This window comes from Hyla sarda, chromosome 2 (assembly GCF_029499605.1).
Source record: "Hyla sarda isolate aHylSar1 chromosome 2, aHylSar1.hap1, whole genome shotgun sequence".
Classification (NCBI taxonomy): Eukaryota; Metazoa; Chordata; class Amphibia; order Anura; family Hylidae; genus Hyla; species Hyla sarda.
This window is the reverse complement of record NC_079190.1, coordinates 249,332,752-249,357,509: the sequence shown is the minus strand read 5'-3', so window position 1 is coordinate 249,357,509 and position 24,758 is coordinate 249,332,752. Positions and strand designations below refer to the sequence as shown.

The window sequence follows — 24,758 nt, the reverse complement described above, 5'->3', positions numbered from 1 at the left end:
TGTTCTTAATGATATTATCTATAGTATGTTAATAGCCTTTATTATGGGAAACAAGATAGAAAAAGATTACATCTGCTTATTTATTTATAACCAGTTTTTCAGCTCACCCATATTTCACATGATTTGTACTAAAAGCTTTTAGCTGTAGGGCAGTGTGTAAGGGTGGTGGTAGGTTTTTTTTTTTTTTTTCAAAATGATCACAGAACATATAATATTAAGACGCTTACCTGTAAGATCCCACAAAAAAAAAAATGTATATTTAATTCATCTTCTAATTCTGACCATGTACATCTCATTTTTATGCCTCTATCACCTACCGTATTTTTCGCCATATAAGACGCACCCAATTTTAAAGGAGGAAAATCTAGAAGAAAAAAAAAAGATTCTGAACCAAATACAATGTAAAGTATAGGACAGTGATCTTCAACCTGTGGACCTCCAGATGTTGCAAAACTACAACTCCCAGCATGCCAGGAGTTGTAGTTTTGCAACATCTGGAGGTCCGCAGATTGAAGACCACTGGTATAGGAGGTAATACTCACGTGTCCCCGCCGCTCCGGACCAGTCGCCGCTCTTCACCGCTGCCCTGGATGTTGCCCTCCATCGATGTCGCCATGTCCCCGTCGCTCCAGAACGTCTCTACTGCCCGGTATCCTCGCTCTCCGTCGCTGCCATCACGTCGCTATGCACGCCACTCCTATTGGATTACGGGATGGTGTGAGCGACGACGTGATGACGAATAAAGACGAAGGAGAGCGCCGGCCATGCAGGGGATCCCGGCATTGAGCAGATACCAAGGAGGCAGGTAAGATCCCTCCCGGTGTCCTGTAAGCTGTTCGGGACGCCGCGATTTCACCGCGGCGGTCCCGAACTTCCCAACTGAGCAGCAGGGTTAGTGTCACTTTTGCTTCAGACGCGGCGGTCAGCTTTGATCGCTGCATCTGAAGGGTTAATACAGGGCATCACCACGATCAATGATGTCCTGTATTAGCTGCGGGTCCCGTCATTGATGGCCGCAGGGACCGCCATGATAGGACAGGGTTTTAATGTGTATTTGTCGTATAAGATGCACCAACTCCCCCCCCCCCCCCCCCCCTCCCCAGTTTTGGGGAAGAAAAATACGGTATAATTATACATATTTTCATTAACTCACAGTGTTAGAAATTCCCTCAGGGGAAGGGGGCATGTCCCTCCCTTGTGGTGGGAGGTGATTGGTGTATCGGGGTCATGCAGCCTTGTCCATGAGTCATCTCTTGTCAACAAGACAAGCTGATACTGCTGCAGGATTAGTTAGTGTCCCAGTAAGTATGGCGACCCCTAGTGGTGGGATTTTCATTAAATATATTCAAATAATTTTGAACAACCATATTACAAATACTCTGAATAGTCCCTGGCCCTTTCTTATATGAAGGATAGCCTTATGCCTATGCCATTTAATTTTAGTAACAACATATAAAAAGTTGTTGGATCTGACAGTGGCCATTTAAAGTATTTGTCATTTAAAAAAAAAAACTTTTGACATGTCATCCAGACGTGTCAAAACTTTATCAAGAAAATCATAAAGTCTTAGTCCTGAGACCCTATGTGATGCCAATTTTGCATTGTGAAAATGCTGTATTCTAGTTAGGTTTTTTTTTTAAGTGTTAGGCTAGGTTCAGACTACGGAATCTCCGGGCAGAAAATTTCCGCCCGGAGATTCCGAGTGCGGCCAGCGCTGACTGAATCAGTCGGCGCTAGGACCGCGTGGACACTGAAGTCTCCAATAGACTGCAATGTGTTCCGTGCAGATTTCCACCTGAAGAAAGAGCAACGCCATTCTTCAGGCAGAAATTTCCAAGCGGATTTTCCGTTCACAAATTCCGAAGTGTGAATTTGTGAACGGAAACCCATTCACTACACTATACATTTTATCAGCGGAATTTCCGCCTGCAATTTCAAAGAGGAATTGCAGGCGGAAATTCTGTAGTCTGAACCTAGCCTTATTGGTAAGGTACTCTTACCACTATTGCTAGGTTTAAAATTGCCCTTCGCCCTCATGCACTTGACAGAGCTACTGAGAGATTATATAATATAGATTATAGAATGTGTTGGCAAATAAGATCCAATCGGCCCATCTAGTCTGCCCAATATTCCGAATACTCTGAATAGTCCCTGGCCCTTTATTATATGAATTATAGCCTTATGCTCATCCCATGCATGTTCTGCAGAAGGCTATTCCATTATTCCACTACTCTCTCAGTAAAGTAATACTCCCTTTACTTTAAAGTATCTATTTCCTTCTGGACTTATGTTCTCCAGTACTGGGCACAATACTCCACGTGAGGTCTCACCAGTGCTCTGTACAATGGCATGAGCACTTCCCTCTTTCTACTGCTAATACCTCCCAAAGCATTCTACTAGCATTTCCTGCTGCTCTATGACATTGTCTGTCAACCTAAAAATATTGAAATAATACCCCTAAATCCCTTTCCTCAGATACAGAGAGTTGACTCCTTGCCCTTCAGTCATTCTGCTGCTACTACCTACAGGGAACTACTACCTACAGGGGGACAGATACCTACCCTGGAGGACCACTATCTACAAGGGACCTACCTACAGGGTGAAATTATACACCGGAAAACCCACCTACAGGGGGCAAATATCTACATGGGAAACTACCTATAGGGTAACTATGTACAGAGGACTTTCCTACAGGGGTTACCGTAACTATTTACAGGGGGACCTACCCATGGTGCTCAAGAGGGAGCATGTCCCAGGCAAGCACTGAGCTCGCCCTATGCTGAGATTGCCCTGTGCTGTGCTATGTCTATTCATTAACCCCCTCTTCTATGACAGGACAGAAGTGAGCAGAGATGATTTCTAGTCCCGCCTTCAATTTCTGGACTTTACCCCAGCCTTTGCTTCAGCTGGGACAAAGACGACATGATGCAGCCAGACATGATTTTCTTCTAGATAGTATAAGGACCACTAGTAGTCTATTTTTTAATCCACGATTTTTTATAAAAAGCATTTGATAGAAAAGTAGATCACAACCAGGGCAATGTTGTCAAAAAGCTCTGTATATGCCCAGAGCTCAGGTTACATATTATTACTAATAGGGGGAAAATATACAAAGTATATAGGGGGAGATTTATCAAAACCTGTGCAGAGGAAAAGTTGCCCATAGCAACCAATCAGATCGCTTCTTTCATTTTCAACAAGGCCTCTGAAAAATGAAAGAAACGATCTGATTGGTTGCTATGGGCAACTTTTCCTCTGCACAGATTTTGATAAATCTCCCCCATAGTGCATAAATAGGTATACATATGAATTTTAAAAGTGCATATATAGCTATATAAAGTATCAATAAACCTATAGATATTCCCATCCACGTGAAAAAAAAATCAGTTAAAATATAACTAAAATCATCAGTAAATCCTGATTTTGGCCACTTAGACCTGCATATGTACTTTTTATCTGTTAGGTTCCTGAGGTCATGGCCCAGGAAGTAGTTATTTGGCATGGATATTTAAAGGGATACTCCTGTGGAAAAACATTTTTTTTAAATCAACGGATGCAAAAAAGAAAAATGAAAATTACTTCTACTTGAAGGAAAACTGTCACATATTTTCTCCCGCACTATCCACAGGTACTGATAGTGCGGGAGATGCTGATTCCATTGAGCCCTACCTTGCCCGGATCCGCCCAGCCGTTCGCCCGCAATCTTAGTTTTATTCTATGTGTATATCTTGCTGTAACTGGCACGGGCGGGGCTTCTGCAGCTAACTGTCATTGACGTCAGCGCCGCTTATGAATATTCATCCCCCCCTCCCTCCAGCTCTTCCTCTCTTTGCCGCTCCTAACTGGAGGGAGGGGGGATGAATATTCATAAGCGGCGCTGACGTTAATGACAGTTAGCTGCAGAAGCCCCGCCCATGCCAGTTACAGCAAGATTTCCACATAGAATAAAACTACGATTGCGGGCGAACGGCCGGGCGGATCCGGGTAAGGTAGGGCTCATTGGAATCAGCGTCCCATGCACTATCCATCAGTACCTGTGGATAGTGCGGGAGAAAACATGTGACAGTTTTCCTTTAAAAATCTTAATCCTTCCAGTCGTTACAGCTGCTTATCAGTTGTGTAGTTCTTTCCAGTCTGAACACAGTGCTCTCTGTTGACACCTCTATCTGTGTCAGGAGCGGTCCAGATCAGAAGCAACTCCCCATAGCAAACCTCTTCTTCTTTGGACAGAACTATATAACTTCCTCTGGAGCATACAGCAGCTGATAAGTACTAGAAGGATTGAGATTTTTAAATAAAAGTAATTTACAAATCTGTTCAACTTTCTGGCACCAGTTGATTTAAAAAAAATAAAAAAAAAGTTTTCCACTGGAGTACCCCTTTAAGTTGTGATGGTATGTATGTACACTTATGCCTGATGAAGGCCCTTGGCATATGGGAACCACTGTTGTTTTAACAATCTTGTCCTAGTTGTGATCTGCTATATTGATTGAGTTCCCTGCCTCCTGTGAAGTGGGCTACAGATATCGCCAGGAGGAGCGACTGTGAGTGTTCTAACACTTGGTATAGAGTTGTGCCTATACTCTTGCACAACTCCAAAAGGTTAGTGTCTACCTTTATATGATTGAAGACACACAAATATCCTCCACTGCACTGCACCAGGGTGCACCCCCTTTTGTTTTTGGTGTTGCAGAGTTTATGAAGTATATTAGAAAGGTTAATGTTTTGCCAAGGTATATAACATGTAAAAAGTTTGGTTCTGACGGTGCCCATTTAAGTACCAAAATCCACAGCAGCAAATGATGTATTTGTGGAAACTGTGCAGATTTTTTGCACATCGAACTGCGGCAAGAAGTCTGCAGCATTTCCACCCTGAGGAAAAAGTACCCAAAGGCACATATAGGATAGATACTTGACCAATTCTTACATTAAAGAGGATATCCAGCGGCTGGGGTTCTGTAGGATATAGCAGAACAAACTTTTACTCATCTCCTGTGCTCCTGCGATGCCCTGCTCCAGGCCCCCCAGCAATCCTCTTTCTGAGCTGTGGCGTGACTGTCCAGCCCCGGCACAATGCGTCAGTGTCAGAAACTGGACCCAAGTACTTCCCAGGCCGAAACGTCAGACTGCTGCTCAAGAAGGCAATCGGTGCGGGGCCGGAGCAGTACACCGGAGGCATCACTGGAGTGCAGGAGGTGAGTAAAGGTTTATTTTGGAATGTACTACAGAACAGGTAAGCTTTTAAACCGCCCCCTCCTCCCAGCCGCTGGATAACCCTTTTAATGTCATTTTGCAGTTACATAATGGATGTCTTATCACAAAACATAAGTCATAAAATTAGTTTCATTGAGAGAATAGGTTGGAGCAGTTCATGCTCAGGGATATTTCTATGTATCATTCGTGATGTTATCGGTGTTTTACTAACCAGCGCCTCACGACAAGTATAAACATCATTAGAGATAGTTATGTGTCATTGCTGAAGCTACATTAAATTTGGTGTAAATCCAAGAAGTTCCAACATAAGGGATGCCTCTAGCCAAACAGTGGGCTGAAGAAATTAAGAGGAACAATTGCTTTATGACACGCCTGTGTTAACTATAAAGCTCGCTATACAGGTTTCTTCAAATTACCGAAATAATGTACAAAGTAAGCGATAAAACCAAACTATCTGATGTGCATTTTTCTTGCACATATTAATGTATAAAATCTTAATACAGAAATTTCTCCCATGACGCTATAATAAAGGAGGCACCTATCTGGTCTAGAGAAGATGTTCCTACACATAGTAGGGGATTATTTACTGTACTAAAAAAGCAGTAACAGGAAGTTGTCATGTTGAGTTCATTGAAAAAGGGGCCTGCAGGAAACAAAATGTTAAATGGGCACTCTCATTAAAACTCATTTTTGCTATTGCACTCCTTATGAAAAATTTAAAATATTTCTTATATACTTTGGTTAAAAAAAAATGAAGTTTTCTATGTTTTATTTGTTCTTAAAAAAGCTCAAGAGCACATTTTCCCCCAACTTATACACAGACTTAGGACCAAGGTCCAAACACAGAAAGTGCAGCCTGGAGTGCTGAGGGGTGTGTGTCCAACCAACAGAATATGGCAGTTAAGTGTGAGAGGAGCTATGATTGGATAAGGCTGGACACCTCAGCACTCCAGGCTGCACTTTCTGTGTTTGGACCTCGGTCCTAAGTCTGTGTATAAGATGGGGGAAAATATGCTCTTGAGCTTTTTTAAGCACAAACAAAACATAGAAAACTTCATTTTTTTTTTAACCAAGTATATTAGAAATATTTTTTATTTTTCATAAGGAGTACAATAGCAAAAATTTATTTTAATGAGAGTTACCGTTTAAACATTTTTGGGGTCCATGGATTCATATTCCAGGGCTGAATTAAATATATCCTCTAGGTGGTGCCTTTTCTCTGGGAGGGCTTCCTTAGATAAAAGGGATGCGTTACCAATGGCTGCTATCTCAAAGTGTGGCTATTATATTTTTTTTGGAGAGGTAAGTAACAGTAGTGTTAACCCCTTTATGACCCAAGAATATATTCGTTTTTGTATTTTCTTTTTTTTTCCTCCCCCTTTCTATAAGGCATAACTTATTTTTCACTTTACCATAAAATGTATGCGAAACAAAAAATAATAATTTGTGGCATGAAATTATTAAAAAATAAAATGCAATTCGGAAACTTTTTTTTACAGTAAAACTGACATGTTAGATTACAGTACAGATGACATACTACCCAGTATTTTTGACAGTTAATTTTCACAAATTTTTTCGCAATGGGTGATAAAGTCACAAAATTTTTACGCAACCCATTTAGACAACCAATATAAAATAAAATAACTTGAATGTAGCGTGGCATGGTTAACTTGTGACAGTAGTACAGGCCTTTTCTAATGTGAACCCAACCTAAGTGTGTTCGTCAGAGATTGCAGAAGATTATTTATGCATATAGTATAGAAATGACTATCATATCATAGCGGATGAAGCTGAATGTCTTTGATAGGGTCAATGTTGGTTACATTTTATTGAAGGAAAAAAAAAGAATTATAGTGGTTGTTTTGACCCCCCCAATATTCTGGTGTACAGGCTTAGGCATGCAATTGAGAAAAAGTGATACTCATCTGCAGGGCCATTTCTGCCTATAGGCAAAATAGGCAGCCACCTAGAGCGCCCCCTTAATGGGGGCACCACTCTGCACGTTGCAAGATGGAGGAGGATTATTACAGTGTGTCACCCCAGAATAAGGTGATTACATGAGGAGGAGGTTTGCTACAGTGTGTCACCCCAGTATAAGGAAATTACATGAGGAGGAGGTTTGTTAGAGTGTGTCACCCCAGTAGTAAGGAGATTACATGAGGAGGAGGAGGTTTGTTACAGTGTGTCACCCCAGTAGTAAGGAGATTACATGAGGAGGAGGAGGTTTGTTACAGTGTGTCACCCCAGTAGTAAGGAGATTACATGAGGAGGAGGAGGAGGTTTGTTACAGTGTGTCACCCCAGTAGTAAGGAGATTACATGAGGAGGAGGAGGAGGTTTGTTACAGTGTGTCACTCCAGTAGTAAGGTGGGGCGTGTCAAAGGGTTAAGCCAATGGGCAGAGTCATGGGGCAGCAAAATTAGCTTTCGCCTAGGGTGGCAAAAATCCTTGCACCAGCCCTGCTTATCTGTCCATAAACCCCAGAGGTAATTGTAAATATTGTATGTATTTGAAACAATTCTGTATGTATCATGACACTGATAGATGACCTTTTAAATGTTATCCAAATGGTAACAATAGTTTTGGATATGGGCAATGTATCAACAATATACAATATCCATAAAAAATAATCATTTAAAAAAATGTAATAATAATAAACGGGATAATATTCTACTTCATTATTTATAATAATAAAGAATTAGATGTTGCCAAAGTGATCTGTGGCCACATTCATGCATGAGATTGCAGGAAATGAAATTTCATTAAAATAATAATAAAGTACAGTTCCCTAAATTTAGTAACCAAGAAATGCTAAAAGGTCATGCTCATTTATGATTAGAAAGCAAAGTGATAATAGCATAAAATGGTATCAAACAACATGTGAAACAAAGGCATACTAATGGTGTATTGTTTCCCCACAGACACTGGCTGGCTACAACTTATTTGTGGGTGTTCGTCCCATATATGGTGTATGACATACATGTTATGTATCTTCGCCACTGGTACAGGTGTAAAGACAGCAAGGTCTTAAATGGGAAAGATCACTTTTCCACTGCAATGAACAGTCTTCTACAAAAAGAATTCCTAATGCTTGTTCATCACATAGCTACCCTGACAATCCTTGTGCCAATAGGACTGGTAAGTACAGAATTAGATTTATGGTAGAATGCCATTGTTAAAGGGGTATTCCAGGAAAAAAACTTTTTTATATCAACTGGCTATCAACTAAAAAAATCGTAATCCTTTCAATAATTATCAGCTGCTGAAGTTGAGTTGTTGTTTTCTATCTGGCAACAGTGCTCTCTGCTGACATCTCTGCTTGTCTCGGGAACTGCACAGAGTAGAAGAGGTTTGCTATGGGGATTTGCTTCTACTCTGGACAGTTCCCGAGACAGGTGTCATCAGAGAGCACGTAGACAGAAAAGAACAACTCCACTTCATCAGCTCATAAGTACTGAAAGGATTAAGATTTTCTAATAGCAGTACAAATCTGTTTAACTTTCTGGAGCCAGTTGACATGTAAAAAAAAAAAAGTTTTTTCCTGGATAACCCCTTTACAATAGCAGGAAACCATGTCCGTTGCAAACATTTGTACTACTCTTGTCTATTGTCTCAATGCTTTGATAAATGTAAGGCTATTTCAAACTCATTTTGGGGGAAATGTTTCCCTTTATTTCTTCTATAATGCCAACATTATCATGTACATTATTAGGATTCACTTTGTACAATGATTTTTTAATTATTAATATAGGAGTCCAGGTTCTGGCCAGATTCTGAGCAGATAATGTCCCCCATGCATCATTAATACTTATAGGGTATGTAGGCAGAGGTTATCTCAAATAAGAACGCTCCATTTTTAGTGTATCTAAATGTTCACATAACTTCTGACATGTCACATTGTGGTTAATGGGGTCCAGCTGCTGAGACCCCCACTGATTGCTAGAAGGGACTACAGAGGAAATTATTTTCTTTTTAGAACACAGTGCTCTCTGCTGACATCATGACCACAGTGCTCTCTGCTGACATCTCTGTCCATTTTAGGAACTGTCCAGAGCTGCATATGTTTTCTATGGGGATTTTCTTCTACTCTGGACAGTTCTTAAAATGGACAGAGATGTCAGCAGAGAGCACTGTGGTCATGATGAGAGCTCTGTGTTCCAAAAAGAAAAGAATTTCCTCTGTAGTATTCAGCAGCTAATAAGTACTAGAAGGATTAAGATTTTTTAATAGAAGTAATTTACAATCTGTTTAACTTTCTGGCACCAGTTGATTTAAAAAAAAAATAAAAAAATAAAGTTTTCCACCGGAGTACCGCTACTTGCCCTGTGTTGTGTCCTTTTGTTTCTGCCACGCGGAGTATGGACACAGTGAGTGGTTAGTGGGGGTCATCAGCTAGAATCCCACTGATTATGACATCTCTGTGACATGTCAGAAGTTATGTGACTGTTAGTTACACTTTAACCCCTTAAGGACTCAGCCCATTTGGACCTAAAGGACTCAGACAATTTTTTATTTTTACGTTTTTCGTTTTTTTCCTCCTCGACTTCAAAAAATCATAACAATTTTTATATTTTCATCCACAGACTAGTATGAGGGCTTGTCTTTTGCGCGACAAGTTGTACGTTGTAATGCCATCACTCACTTTACCATAAAATGTATGGTGCAACCAAAAAAATACTATGTGTGGGGAAATTAAAAAGAAAACCGCAATTTTGCTAATTTTGGAAGGTTTGGTTTTCACGCCGTACAATTTACGGTAAAAAGGACATGTATTCTTTATTCTTTGGGTCAATACGATTAAAATGATACCCATGATTATACACTTTTTCAATTACTGTTGCGCTTAAAAAAAAATCGCAAACTGTTTAACCAAATTAGTACGTTTAAAATCCCCCTATTTTGAAGACCTATAACTTTTTCATTTTTCCGTATAAGCGACGATATGAGGGCTAATATTTTGCGCTGTGATCTGTACTTTTTTATTGATACCATATTTGCTTATATAAAACTTTTAATACATTTAATATAAATTTTTTTGGGAATAAAATGTTATAAGAAAAGGAGCTATTTTGGTCTTTTTTTTTTTTACGTTCACGCCGTTCACCGTACGGTATCATTAACATTTTATTTTAACAGTTGGGATATTTACGCACGCGGCGATACCAAATATGTATATACATTTTTTTTTTACACTTTTTGGGGGTGAAATAGGGAAAATGGGACAATTTACGTTTTTATTTTTTAAACTTTTATTTTTACACTTTAATAGTCCACATAGGGGACTATTTATAGCAATCATTCGATTGCTAATACTGTTCAGTGCTATGCATAGGACATAGCACTGATCAGTATTATCGGTCATCTTCTGCTCTGATCTGTGCGATCACAGACCAGAGCAGAAGACCCGTGGAAGGCAGCAGAGGCAGGTGAGGGCACCTCCGGCTGCCATGCTGGATGATCGGATCGCTGCGGCCGATCTGATCAACCATTTTAGTGTCCGCAATGCTGTAGATGCCGTGATCTGTATTGATCACGGCATCTGAGGGGTTAATGGCGAACACCCGTGCAATCGCGGATCTCCGCCATTACCGGCGGGTCCCTGCTATCAGCAGCCTGGACCTGCTGTGCATGACCAGAGCATCGCTCCGATGTATAGGACGTAAATGTACCAGCTCACCAGGACGTACATTTACGTCCGGCATCCTCATACTATATGCAGCACTGGCCTTAAGGTTTTGCGACCCCTTGCTTTAGTGAAGGGTAGTCAGAGCAGCTCTACTCATTTCAACCAAACATAAATTATTCCTCATTGCTCCTCTTTCCTCCCCCAGACAGGGAGCAAGGAGCCGTCAGCAGATCTCACATGACAGCTGTGATGGCTCCCCTGCTGCCTGTGTAGTCTTCTGTAACAGTAAGCAGTAATTGCTGCCTCTTACATTGTCCTACTTTGGGCAGTAAGAGCCATTGGTTACCGGCTGCTACCAGTTCCCTGGGGGAATGTTTTAGGTGCTGCACCTCTTTGGGAGAAGATTCTGGTGCCAGCCCTTATATGCTACGCCTTGATTGGAATCTATCTATCTCATTGGTATAATAGATCTGAATATTACATTTTTATTTCTGTTGCTCATTAAGAATATTTAACAAATTGTTAATGATAGAATAGCCGCTGTCTGAATTAAAGCAATTGCACTTCATGAACTTTGACCCTTCTCTCTTAACACCTTAATTTGGGTATTCCAACTTAAATTAACTTATCCCCTATCCTTTGTGAAACTGCGACCTTACACCTGTCGATGGTGGATAAGTCAAAGAAGACCTGTGGCCCACCCCAAACAATTCTAGTGTCATAAAATAGGTTAGGGTGCCATCTAACCTAAGACCGGCCCTGAGCTGGGTGTAGATGGGTTTAGCCATCCTCCCTGATATGTAAAGTATACAGCAGTTTTTACTGTCTTGGATGTTGTATATTTGCTTCTGTGAACTCTGCTCTACGTATATGTTGTGTTGCGTACTATCATCACTAAAGTATCAGTAACCGTACCATTTAGGCCTCAGTATATTTGTCAAATACAGGATGTCATCACAAGTTTGTGTGTTGTACACAAATCACCATGCAAAATCAAATACCTTGAGCTACACGAAGTTCGGAGTACTACTTGTATCAACATGAGTTGTCATACCATGCATTTCTTCCTGCTAGGCCAGCATATGCGATCTTAATGTTTTTTTCTTCTTTTCTTCTATTTTCTAGTTTTTAAGAGGAGAAATTGGAGACTTTTTTGTCGGCTGTCTCTTAGTGGTTGAACTGAGCACGCCATTTGTATCATTTGGAAAGATTTTACTGCAGGTTTGTGCATCAGAGAATTATTAATATTTATTTTGTTTTATATATATTTATTTTAACAATTAATTCTCACTAGAGATTGTAGATCTCTTTTGCACAAAGCACAGGAGATTGAAGATGCTTTTATCTGAATCTCTTGGATTTTGTGGAAATTTTTGGGACAGGAACCAACTGGACATCTGAATCGAGGGATCACTGCTTCCAGCCCATATGTTGTGTGTAACTATTGTGATTACATATCTGTTGTGGCACCCCCTGCTAATGTTTAATTTCACTTATATCTTATTGGCTGGCTGTACAATAGCAAAAATCACTCGGTACAAGTGAATCCGGGTGGTGTCCTGACGTGCTGGATACCTTGGTTGGCCATGGCAGAGAATTCAAAAGATAACCAGAGGGTACCATAACAAGTGTGTAGCAATAATATCAATACAATTGATATTTTTTTTAGAAATAATTCCAAATGAAAATATGTTATATTTCTCCAGATCTAACAGAGAAATGTATTATGTAAATATGTGTTCCTTTAAATGCTGTTAGGCTGAGTTTCCATTTTTTTTTCTGGCATTACTGCCACTGCATTTTCCTGCCTTTCTCCTGGCGTTTTTACCTTTTTGTGTGAAAATTGCATTTTTTTCGCTTTTGGCAGTTTTCCCTGATCATCTATGATAGTGGTGGTGGTAGCACATAGACATCTTTTTAAGAATTTCATTCGGTGCCACAGAAAAAAAAAAATGAAGCAGTGGTGCCTGAGGCATGTAGTGATAGTTAGGGAACCAATTCCGTACGTAGACATTTTTTTTTTAACTTAATTTGGGTGATGAGAAGTGTTTTTGCGAGCAGGCAGGCACATCAAAGAGCCGCGGCCAGGAGCAATAAAGGAGAAGGGTGGAGATTATGTATGATTGGAATTGTGATATTACAAAATTAATGAATGAATGATGTGTTTGATTTATGTTCAGAATGTATAATTTGGCGTGTTCGTTCATATAGATTGCAGTTTTTTTTTATCTATCCATTTATTGTTACATATTTAATTTATTTACACATTTATTTACAGATCCTTAATACATTTTTATTACAGTTCTAATATGTACAGTAAAAAAATGGCAAGTGGGTATTACATTTTGTGATTCCCAATTGACTTACTGCTAACATCTGGCTGTGGCGTTTTTTCACCAGGAAAAATGCTGTGCGGCGTTTTTACTGCAAATTTTTTTTTTTTTTAAAGTAGAAACTTATCCTAAGGCTGCTATTTAGGGTACAGCTATGCTTAATGACTTCAGCTCAACCTTTACTGGTTCCACGGGCACTCTTACAATTGGTGCCACTCCCAAGGTCTACAGCAGTTGAACCTATAAATATTACAACATCTAAGGCTACTTTCACATTGCCGTTGTGCCCCACCAAGAACGTCCGTCAAACTTTTTTTTTTTTTTTTTTTTTTTTTTTAGTTTAACGGCCGGATAACGCAACAGGTAACAGCAGGGCAGGGTAACACCAGGTCCAAATAGACCCCATTATAGTCAATGGGGTCCATCGAGCGCTGCCCTATTTCAGCGGGAGTAGCAGGAGGAAAAGACCAAGCAAGCAGTATTTTTTCTCCCACTATTTTCCCCAGCGGCCCCGACGACTGTCACACTACCATGTGACAACGGTAGTGTGAAAGAAGCCTATGGCATATTGACAGTATATTACATAAATATCTAAAAGGCAGGGATTTTACACATGTGACACCTAGATTGGGAGAATGAGGGTGCCCTCTTTCCCTGTTTTTGCATTCCACAGAGAAGGACATGAGGTGGCTGCATATTCATGCAGCTATTTCTCGTAGTTTATGAAAATTATGGAAATGGTTCACAATAGAGAGCACTTCTCTGTGGAGTGTTTAAATATTAAGATGAATCCTGTGGACATGCCATGAACGTCTTAGATGAAAATACCATTTTAAAAGTGCAAACTGGGTTAAACTGATGCACTGCATTATAACTAATAACTAATGCAGGGCTTGAGAAGTTATACATTAAAAAGCCCTAAAGAGAAGAGCAGTCAAGGTCTACACAATTTATAACATAGTAATAGTTTTGCCTACATTGCTCCCCATCAGGCAAAGTTTTCCCTTATCTAAGTGGCTGGGGCTCCCCATGATCTCAAGAATGGGAGGCCCAAGGTTACAGTTGGAATGGAGCGGTGGGTCACACGTATGTGCTGCTGTTTCATTCATTCCCTATGGGAGCTGCTGGAAATAGCGAGTACAGCGTTTGGCTCCCATAAAGAATAACTGGCAGTGTGCATTCCACTCCCCTTTTGACATTTGAGTAGCCCTTAGAGAGTGCTCACATGTATCTTCTAAGTCCTGCTCTGAAAACTATGATCAGTGTAGGAAGTGAATAATTTTACTCTGTGCCATCTAAACCATCAGAAAACACTCAACAACTTATCCACAAAAAACAATGGGCAAAGTTGATAAAAAATAATAATAATTAGCTGATGGAAAAAAAAAATGCTTGCTCTACTACGATACGGGAGTCAGTGTGTACGTCAATGTTTATAATTCTTCAATACTAACATACAATAAAGAGGGATAACATAATACTATTTTAGCATGTGGAAATGTAAAATGAACTATGCCATGTTATGAATATGACTGGTACCAGATTTACATTCATACTTTTACGGTGTATTTTATTTCCAACAGTTGAATCTGCAGAACTCCTTATTGCACAAGGTGAACGGTGCTTTCGTCCTAATAACATTTTTCACCTGCCGCATCCTGCTGTTCCCGTTTATGTACCACGCCTACGGAAAGCAGTTTGGGATTCCAATGTACAAAGTGCCTTTCAACATTCCCCTGCATTGCAACATTACAAATGCCGCCATTTTGGCTCCACAGATATATTGGTTCCGGCTTATTTGCAGAAAGGCAATAAGACTATATAGCAACTCCACCTCCAGCAAAGACAGATAACGTTTAATATGTGTAAGCTGCAGTCATGCTATATGTCTGGGTTTGTATTTTGTAAGTAGAAGGGACAGGACTACTACTCCTTGACTATGTTACAGCCTCACTATTAATGTAAGTGGAGCAGTCCTTCAAGTCAAGCTGTTGTCCTGTTCATGGACAGTGACTACCTGATATGTATTGAAACCAAAATGTTATGGAGTCTTGTTACAAGTTTCCTAGATAGTAAATCTCTATATTTTAGATACAAAAGATGGCTGTTTTATGAATCACAATGTGATTTTTTTTGTACATCTACAGAATTGCACTATATCTGTTATTGGTAATCTGAAGAGTATTTGTTTTACACCTTCTTTTTATTACAGTAAATTTGAGAAAATGTACAATTTAAGAGATGTTTAGTAAGAATATTGCTGACTTTTTCTGAATAAATAAGAAATAGGTTGTCTTAACATTAAGGGTAGGGTCACGTGCCGTATTTTGCTGCTGCGTATTTTCTTACCCATTGAAGTCAATTGGTAGCAAAATCAAATATGCAAAATACGGAAATTGTGACCCTACCCCTAAAGGGGCATTTCGGCATTTAAAAAAAAAATCGTATGTTGCTAGGGCCTGGTTAAAATAAAATAGAACAAAATAAAATAGAGTTTATCTAGCCCACCTCCCCCTCAGCTCCATACAGTCCCTCACTCAGTGCAGGACCTGCAATCACTGAACGAGACGGGACACTGCTTCAGCCAATGATTGGCTGAGCAGGCAGGTTGCACTAAGTGCTTGTCTTAGAAGCAGGAAAACAGAAGGTCTATTTTCTGTTTTAAACCTGACCCCAGCAACAAAGGATTTAAAAAAAAATATGTCAAAATACCCCTTTAAAGAGCTATGCGGATGTCCCCAAATAATTCATATATTGCTGAGTCTAGTGGAAAAAAGTATAAATGATACTTATGTATCCCTGGTACCCCGCTGCTCATCTTTTCTCTGTGCTTTCTAGACCAGAGGTCAGAGTAGGGCCTGCCTGCTCAGCCAATCACTAGTAGAGACCGAACCCCTCTGTGGCCATTAATTGGCTTAGTGGGCAGGCCCTGTTTTGACCTCTTGTCTTGGAAGCATGGAGAAGGGAGGAGCACCGGGGAAACATAAGGAAGCGATAGGAGAGCTTATAGTGCAGGGGACCAGGGGTTGGTAATGTCATGTTATTTGTGTATCATTTTTTTAACCAGCTCCAGCAATATATAGCATTTTAGAGAGAGGATGGGGAACAGTTTTGCCATTGAAGACACCTAAAGTGAAACTGACAGATGGATCAACCCCACTAACCTGAATACACAGGTGGTTAGTGTGGGTGATCCTGAGTAAAGCAATGTATTCCTTACCCCAATCTTTTTATCTGTTCCCAAGATATATAACAATCTGGCAATAGGCAAATCAATTCTTAACTACACCATGAGCAGGTTTAAAGATTATCTGCACCTATGACAGTGTCCCTTGGGTCCCATTTATGCTGCCCAGCTCCTCAATATTCATCTCCTTTGTCTCCTTAATAAGTGTGCCGGTGCGAACAGGACCTAGGGGGATGCCGTCAGAGGTGCAGATAGTCTTCAAGTGCAGTTAACAGTTCATTTGCATATTTCAAGATTGTGTTCTTGGGAACGACTGAACGGATTGGGGGGTAAAGAATACATAATTTTACTCAGGATCACCAACACTAACCACCTATATATTCAGATTAGTAGGAGGTTGATCCATCTCTACTTTTATTTAGTTCGTATTTAATAGATTTTGATAGCAAATAATGTACAATTGTCATTGACTGTAAAAGGGAGTTAGGCTTCTTTCACACTATTGAAAATCTCCGTTACAAACAGACGTTAAGGCTCTTTTTTTTTTTGCCCTTAATGTCCGTTATTGCAACTGAGCCTAACGGGAGGCATAATGGGCACAGAGAATTCAATTCACTTGAATGGGATTCTCTAACTTCTGTTATTGCACCAGTTATTCCTCCGGAAGATAGTGGTAGAAAAAGACGTCCCAAGCACAATTTTTTTTCCTCCCACTATCTTCCAACTGACGGGCAGTAGCGGGAACTTTCTATAGTGTGAAAGTAGTCCAAGCTATAAAAAACCCCTGTGTATCACTATGTATGATGTGTTTTGGTTTACATGGGATTTATCAGAAGATTTATAACAGGTGTCTCGGTTATCTGATTTATTTTACCAAAGCATATTTAGGGTAAAAACCCAGAGACTTTGGTCAAATTAAAATTACTATATACCTAGCATGGTGGTAATCAGAATAGCCAGGAACTATTCACCAGTAATTATGTTTCCTGAGCCATGACAGCACCACCTGAGAGAGGGACTCCACCCCTTGGGACAGACAACCTGGAGGATAAAAGGAAATACCCTCCTCTCCAACCTAAGTGACTTTTCTACACCAAAAAAAGGCTCTAAACCTAAATTTGCCCCATACCTGACATTAATACCCCACATGAAGGCATGAGCAAGATACACTCACTCAAGTAGTCATCCAGGAGGTACTGTGGCTGGGGTCTTTGCTGAAAATTTAGCAGTCCTGCTTTGAGTCTTTCTTGGCTATACTCATGGTGTCATCTCATTTCTTTCATGCTGTCACTTTCTGGAACAAAACAAATCGACATGGAGACCTTATAAAGCACAGGGTGCTGCTTAAATACCATCAAGCAGCCCTCTGCATGACGTCTGACATAATTTCCCATGGCCCTGTAAAACGTCTTCCTACTGCGCCGGGCGGCTGACGTCATTTCCAGCCGCACGTGCATGCTGGGTCTTTTCATGTCACTACCAGGGTCCCTCACTGCAGGACCGAAAAACATGTGCCTTGATGACCGGGCCAATACTCCGAAAAATCATGCAACAATCATCCGACCCTGCCTTGGGACCACCAGCCATGTTCCCTTGCACCACAACCCAGGTACCATGGGCTCTTACAAGAGATAGGTACACGAAACTGTGGAGTAAGGCTAGACCTCCCCCCCCACCTAGGGGAGTCTGTTAAGGCTTTGTGTTCCCCACAACTCTAGGAATAATCTGGCAACCCACCAGCTGTGTAATAAAATCCCACCTGAGACAGGGACTACTGCTTCAGACCAGGCTTCCAAGGGACTGGAAACCACTGAAGCTGGAGAGGAGGGTACTTCCTTTTATCCTCCTGGTTTCCTGTCCCTATGGTTTCTTGCCCCCTTTCAGGTGGTGCTGTCTTGACGAAAGGTAGGTAACACTAAAGCCAGATGTATGAAAAAAATGTATGATCACTATTGCTACAATTTACTGCTTCTTAGCTGACAAGCCAATAATTGAAAGTGTACAGCCACTGGAAAGATCGCTGGATTGTTTGTGTGGCTGTTCACTTTGATAGCTGTCGGCAGCATGTCCTTGGTTTACGTGGAGACGTGCAGAGTACACCTGCATGATCTCAGAGATCAGCAGAGGTATGAGCATTCTCCTTCCTGCTGGATCCACTTCTGGTTTTGGTTAAAGAAAAATGCATTATTTTTCCCCAAAAATGTTGTGTGTGTGAAATCACTTTTTAACATTTTTAAGTAGATAAAAAAGGCACATATTCAGTGAAAACCACCACTGAAAAACCAGGTAAAATGTGTGTGACTGGTCTACTGGTACTGGTGGTAAATCTTAAATGAGGAATGCAAAAATGGCTTCTGAATGTTGGCTAGATCAAGCTGGTAACTTTCTGTAAGGTTGTGTCCACACTATGAAAATCCAACAAGGAATCCACCGTGGATCAGTAATCCTTCTGCATGGAAATCTAAAATTATCTGGATGCGGCACTTATGTCTGCGGCAATCTGCTGTGGACACAAGCTCTGTCCCATAGACAGATGGGGCTTTTCTGGTGGATTCTACTGGAGGATAAAACGTGTTTAGTTTTCTGCCAGAATCCAATTCCTCATCGGAAGTTATGTCGTGGACCTTCCGACGTGTGATCAGAGCAGCAGAATGGCAATAAGATCAATTGAAGGCTGCTGCAAGCAAATTTCACATGGAATCTCCGTAGTGTGAACAGGACCTAAATGTTCTGATATACAGTGGGGCAAAAATGTACTTAGGCTGCATTCATACCTCGTTTTCAGCCCACGGTTGCCGGATACGGCTGGGGGGAGGGAAAACCGGGCGCTCCCATACCCCAGCCGGACCGGTGCTGAAATCCATTTACTTTAATGAACTGACCGGAGTCAAACGGTAACTCCGGTCTGCTCATTTTTGACCCGTATCCGGTTTTATGACCGGACCTAAAACCGTAGTATCTCTCCTGGGGTCACATTTTAGGGTCCTTCTGTTGTGCTGAGGTGAAAGGCATTACTGGGAAATGATCTCTACTGAGCAGGAAATTATCTCTACTGAGCTTGGTTTTAGGCCTAGTGGCCTGAATGGAAAACTTCTTATAAATTCTATAGTAAAATGGAGAAAACTCACCATAAATATGGTTAACAAAGAAACCGATTTAAACAATGTCATTTTTTTTTTAACTGCAATAGGTCATTTTCCGATGATACACTCCCTTTAAAGGCTTGTACATGTTGGCATGTCCATAGTTCTGCTCCATCACAGTTCAGGAACAGCAAAAATAATGTCAGTGCAGAATCTGTCATATGAAAGACCATGCAGAGCTGTAGTTAGCTCCTTTTGCGCCCGAGGCAAGAACAAATTGCGCACCCCTCCCCCATTTGGACTCTGGGCACCCCTCAGGAAAAAAATAAATTGCGGGCCACCCCTACCGAATTATTTTTTTAATATGTTTCTTATATAGATTACAGTTTTTATACAGGTTTTATGCAGCGACTCACAAATGACATTCACTTATCGGAGTCATTTTTTTTTTCTTCCCCATCTGGCCCAGGACATCATGATAATCTGTTCCAGCCAAAACTCTTCAGGTCAGAACCTGCAACACAAACATATTAGGCTCTGCACTTTTCCAGCATTATCCTCCCCTTATGACTCCAGCCTCCTCCAGACAATGCCACCAGCCTTCCCACAACGCACAAGGGGGGAGATTTATCAAAACCTGTGCAGAGGAAAAGTTTCCCAGTTGCCCATAGCAACCAATCAGCTTGATTCATTTATTTTTAACAAGGCCTCTGCAAAATGAAATAAGCAATCTGATTGGTTGCTCTGGGCAACTGGGAAACTTTTCCTCTGCACAGGTTTTGATAAATCTTCCAGCCTCACTCAAATGCCTCCAGCCCCCCCCCAACAAGCACACACAATGTCTCCTGCCTTACCCACACAATGCCTCCAGCCTTACCCCACAGGGGTGACAGAAGGGTGTAGAGGGGTGTAGAATAGTGAAAGAAGGGTGAGGGTGCACTACCCGAAGCTGAGTAGGCCTCTGTCAGTGCCGCCCCTGCTTCTCCCCCCCCCCCATCCCCATCATTCTGCTGAGGGACCAGGGAGAATCCAGAGTCCAGAGCTGCTCCACAGGAGAGGGAGGATACACGAGGATTGGAGTTGCAGCATCACCCGTCCCGACACTGCACATAGACTTCCCTCTCGCCCAGCATGCACGCCTTTGACTCACAGGTGCGCAGGCCTGGGCAGGAAAATCAAAAAAATTTAGGGCTATATTTCCCACCCGAGTGTTGGGAATCAATGCCTCAGTGTAATGTGTGCTGGACTTCCTGTGCAAGCAGGTGCAGCGGCCAAGGCCAATGCAGCCCCGGCCACTGCGCCCCCTTGCAACAGCGCACCTGAGGCAATCGCCTCACTCGCCTCATGGGAGCTACAGTCCTGAGACCACGTTTATGGGACCTGGTGGGTTTCCATCAAGGTCACTTTCATTTTACTGCTCAAAGTTAGCACTTCTTGCTGACATTTTTGGCATACAATGGGGCCTTTTCCACATCACATAACTATATGGTTGACACTTTCCAAAATGAGGAAAATTAGCAAACAAAGCATTCTGGAAAATAAACTATAAATCCTGCAGAATTCTGAATACCACTTGGGACTGTTCCAGAGGCCGTAAATCAGGATCAGTACAAAATAAGCAATGCAATGTTTTTACAAAGTCACTCCAATTTTTATGTAGATTCTACACTGTGGAATAGTGGAGCAGTTGCCCCTAGCAACCAATCATCGCTTCTTTCATTTTTAAAAAGACCTCTGAAAAATGAAAGCTGGAATCTGATTGATTGCTTTGGGCAACTGTTCCACTGTTCCTTTAAACATTATTTTACTGTTTATCAAACCTTGTTTAAAGATGAAAATATGTTATAAATAATATAATTATTATAATATGTTATAAAAATATATTTACAATGTAGTCGAGTGGTTTGCCAATATCATGAATGTCGCCAGATTTGCAAACAAAATTGATGTTGTATTTTTATGATACTGCAGGTATAGTCAGCTCACATAGGGTGCGGTGCACAGACACTCTCAGCAAAACAGTAGACACATGACATAAGCTGGCACTTCTTAAAAGGGGTACTTCAGTGGAATAATTTTATTTATTTTTTTAAATCAACTGGTTTCAGAAAGTTATACAGATTTGTAAATTATTTATATTAAACAAAAATCTTACTTATCAGCTGCTGTATGCTCCAGAGGAAATTGAGTAGTTCTTTTCAGTCTGACCACAGTGCTCTCTGCTGACACCTCTGTCCATGTCAGGAACTGTCCAGAGCAGGAGAGGTTTGCTATGGAGATTTGTTCCTACTCTGGACAATTCCTGAAACAGACAGAGGTGGCAGAAGAGAATTCTGTAGTCAGACAGAAAAGAACAACTCCAACCCATTTGTAAATTACTTCTATAAAAAAAAAAATCTTAATCCTTTAAGTATTTATCAGCTGCTGTATGCTATAGAGGAAGTTAACTTCCTGGAGCCAGTTGATATATAATTCTTTTCCACCGGAGTACCCCTTTAAAATCTCGTTCTTTTTTTTTTAGATGAATGAAACAAATACCTTCACATAAAATCATGTAGCCAGAACAAAGGTTGACATGTTTCGGAACAGCTCATCCTTTAAAGGGTAGCTCCCACCATCCTATTTTTTTCTTTTCTGTCCCTGCCTATTGCCCTTCTATCACTAACCCCCTCCCTGCTTTTAATTTTAATTTCTACTATATTAAAAATGCTTTTTGTCTGCCTGGCAGTGTGCTCACTACCAGGCAGACTTCCCCAGCAGGCACCACGTCACTGATGCCTGCTGGGGGGGGACTTCCGCCCTTAGTTCATCTACACAGGGTGCCTCTAGCTGTTTCATCACTACAACTCCAAGCTTGCCCTGACATCTATTGGCTGTCAGGGCATGCTGGGAGTTGTAGTATTGAAACAGCTGGAGGCACCTGTGTAGATAAACTGTTAGTTACATGCGGCGCTAGCCCGTCCCCTCTGTCTCCTCCCGCCCCCGTGCCATACCCCGTTCCCTCCATCACAACACCCCCCCCCCCCCCCATTACACTTACTGCAGAGTCCGGCAGCGGGCGTGCAGGGACAGCGGCGGCAATGAGGAGGCGGCGGCGGCGATGTGCGGGAGGAGTGGCCTCCCAGCCAGTGGCCGGGGAGCCAAGGCGCTCGCTCCCTGCCTGTCTGATTGACAGGCAGGGAGCGAGCGCAGGCTGAATGAAAAAGGACCGGTGCCCGGCCGCATCGGTCCTTTTTCAGGCATGACGTCACGCCAGGCTGCAGCCGGCCATTAGGAGGGAGACCCCTAGTGGCCGGTTTTCAAATGTAAATTAAACTATTTTAATAAAAAAAATAATAATAAAAGTATATTAGAGATATGTTGTAATTAGAGATGAGCGAACTTATAGTAAATTCGATTCGTCACGAACTTCTCAGCTCGGCAGTTGATGACTTATCCTGCGTAAATTAGTTCAGCTTTCAGGTGCTCTGGTGGGCTGGAAAAGGTGGATACAGTCCTAGGAAAGAGTATCCTAGGACTGTATCCACCTTTTCCAGCCCACGGAGCACCTGAAAGCTGAACTAATTTATGCAGGAAAAGTCATCAACTGCCGAGCCGAGAAGTTTGTGACGAATCGAATTTACTGTAAATTCGCTCATCTCTAGTTGTAGTACATAAGTACTACAACATATCAAAAAATAAAGTTGGTGACAGTGCCCATTTAACAAAAACTGATCCTTTTTGTCAAAGGATCAGCTGATCTGAAACAGGTCAACCTTTGTTTCAGCTACTTGTTTTATGATTTGTTTTTGTTTTATACATCTGCAATAAAGAACAGGATTTTAGGAAGTGCTGGCTTATGTAGCATTTCTATAGTATTTTTATGGTAATGTTTTCAGTCCATGTTTTATCCATGTATTTTTTTTTTTCTCTTTCCAAAACCAGCAAGGTTTTATATGTGGAAAATAATGAAACCTTGTTTTATAATACAGCTGTGTGAATGTGCCCCTAAAAAACACGTGACCTGTAATTTCTGGTGACTAGTTAAAAGGTTGGGATTGTGTCCTAAATGTTGGAAATCACTATTATATGATTAATAAATCACTTTTAAAGGGCGATAAGCCTGAATACTATTTACTTGTCCACTGTATTCTTTCATGTTCTGATAAACATATACCGTATTTTTCGGCATATAAGACGCACCTAATTTTATAGGATAAAAATCTAGAAAATAAAGATTCTGAACCAAATACAATGTAAAGTATAGGACAGTGATCTTCAACCTGCGGACCTTCAGATGTTGCAAAACTAAAACTCCCAGCCGTTGGCTGTCCGGGCATGCTGGGAGTTGTAGTTTTGCATCATCTGGAGGTCCGCAGGTGGAAAACCACTGCTATAGGAGATAATACTCACGTGTCCCCGCCGCTCCGGACCCGTCACCGCTAGTCAACGCTGCCCTGGATATCCCCCTCCATAGCTGTCGCTGCGTCCCCGGGCTGTCCCCGTCGCTCCGGAACGTCTCTGCTGCCCGGTATCCTTGCTCTCCGTCGCCACCATCACGCCGCTCCACACGCCGCTCCTATTGGATGACGATGAGAGAGAGCGCCAGCCATGCAAGGGATCCCGGCACGGAGCAGACACCAAGGAGGCAGGTAAGGTCCCTCCCGGTGTCTTGTAAGCTGTTCGGGATGCCGCGATTTCACCACGGCGGTCCCGAACAGCCCGACTGAACATCCGGGTTAGTGTTATTTTCGCCTCAGACGCGGCAGTCAGCTTTGATCTGAAGGGTTAATACAGGGCATCACCGCGATCGGTGATGTCCTGTATGAGCCGCAGGTCCCGGCCGTTGATGGCCGCAGGGACCACCGCGATAGGACAGGTATTTGCTGTATAAGACGCACTAACTTTCCCCTCCCCCCAGTTTTGGGGAAGAAAAAGTGCGTCTTATACGGCGAAAAATACAGTAGGTTTTTAGGTTTAGTTTTATATTTAAATATCATTGACATGACCTCACGATACTAGTAGTAAATGTGCAGTAGACAGTAGTGAAGCACATTCTTTGTGTAATATATTCGGAAAAGCACATCTCAGTTTTTCATCTTTTTCTCTTGCACGTCCATTAGCAAAATTCATTGGGATGTCACAAATTTTGAAAAAATTTTTGGAGAAAAAATCCTTGTATGTTTCTTCGGGAATTCTACTGTTTAAACCTCATCAATCATCTTAACATCACATGAATGTGCACCTGCATAGGATTAATAGAATGAAACCAGGAGGCCATATTTCAAAATACAACACTTCTCCAATGGATTTTGTAAAAAAATATATATACCTTTA

At 41.4% G+C, this 24,758-nt stretch overlaps 1 protein-coding gene and 1 long non-coding RNA gene across 3 annotated transcripts in view; one reads left to right on the top strand and one right to left on the bottom strand.

Annotated features, from left to right (window-relative positions):
• Nucleotides 1–3,962, bottom strand: part of LOC130355973 (uncharacterized) — an 88,641-nt gene extending 84,679 nt beyond the window's left edge. Inside the window, exon 1 of the long non-coding RNA XR_008888720.1 lies at nucleotides 3,670–3,962. This is a non-coding gene — a long non-coding RNA (uncharacterized LOC130355973). The remainder of the gene's footprint in view (nucleotides 1–3,669) is intronic.
• TLCD3A (TLC domain containing 3A) overlaps nucleotides 1–22,555 on the top strand; it is a 60,186-nt gene extending 37,631 nt beyond the window's left edge. For both annotated transcript variants that reach the window (XM_056556912.1, XM_056556914.1), the window contains exons 3-5: nucleotides 8,135–8,351; nucleotides 11,965–12,060; nucleotides 14,756–22,555. In XM_056556912.1, coding sequence (XP_056412887.1) covers nucleotides 8,135–8,351; nucleotides 11,965–12,060; nucleotides 14,756–15,025 — 583 coding nt within the window. In that variant the 3' untranslated portion in view covers nucleotides 15,026–22,555. The remainder of the gene's footprint in view (nucleotides 1–8,134; nucleotides 8,352–11,964; nucleotides 12,061–14,755) is intronic.
• The last annotated feature ends 2,203 nt before the right edge of the window (nucleotides 22,556–24,758 follow it).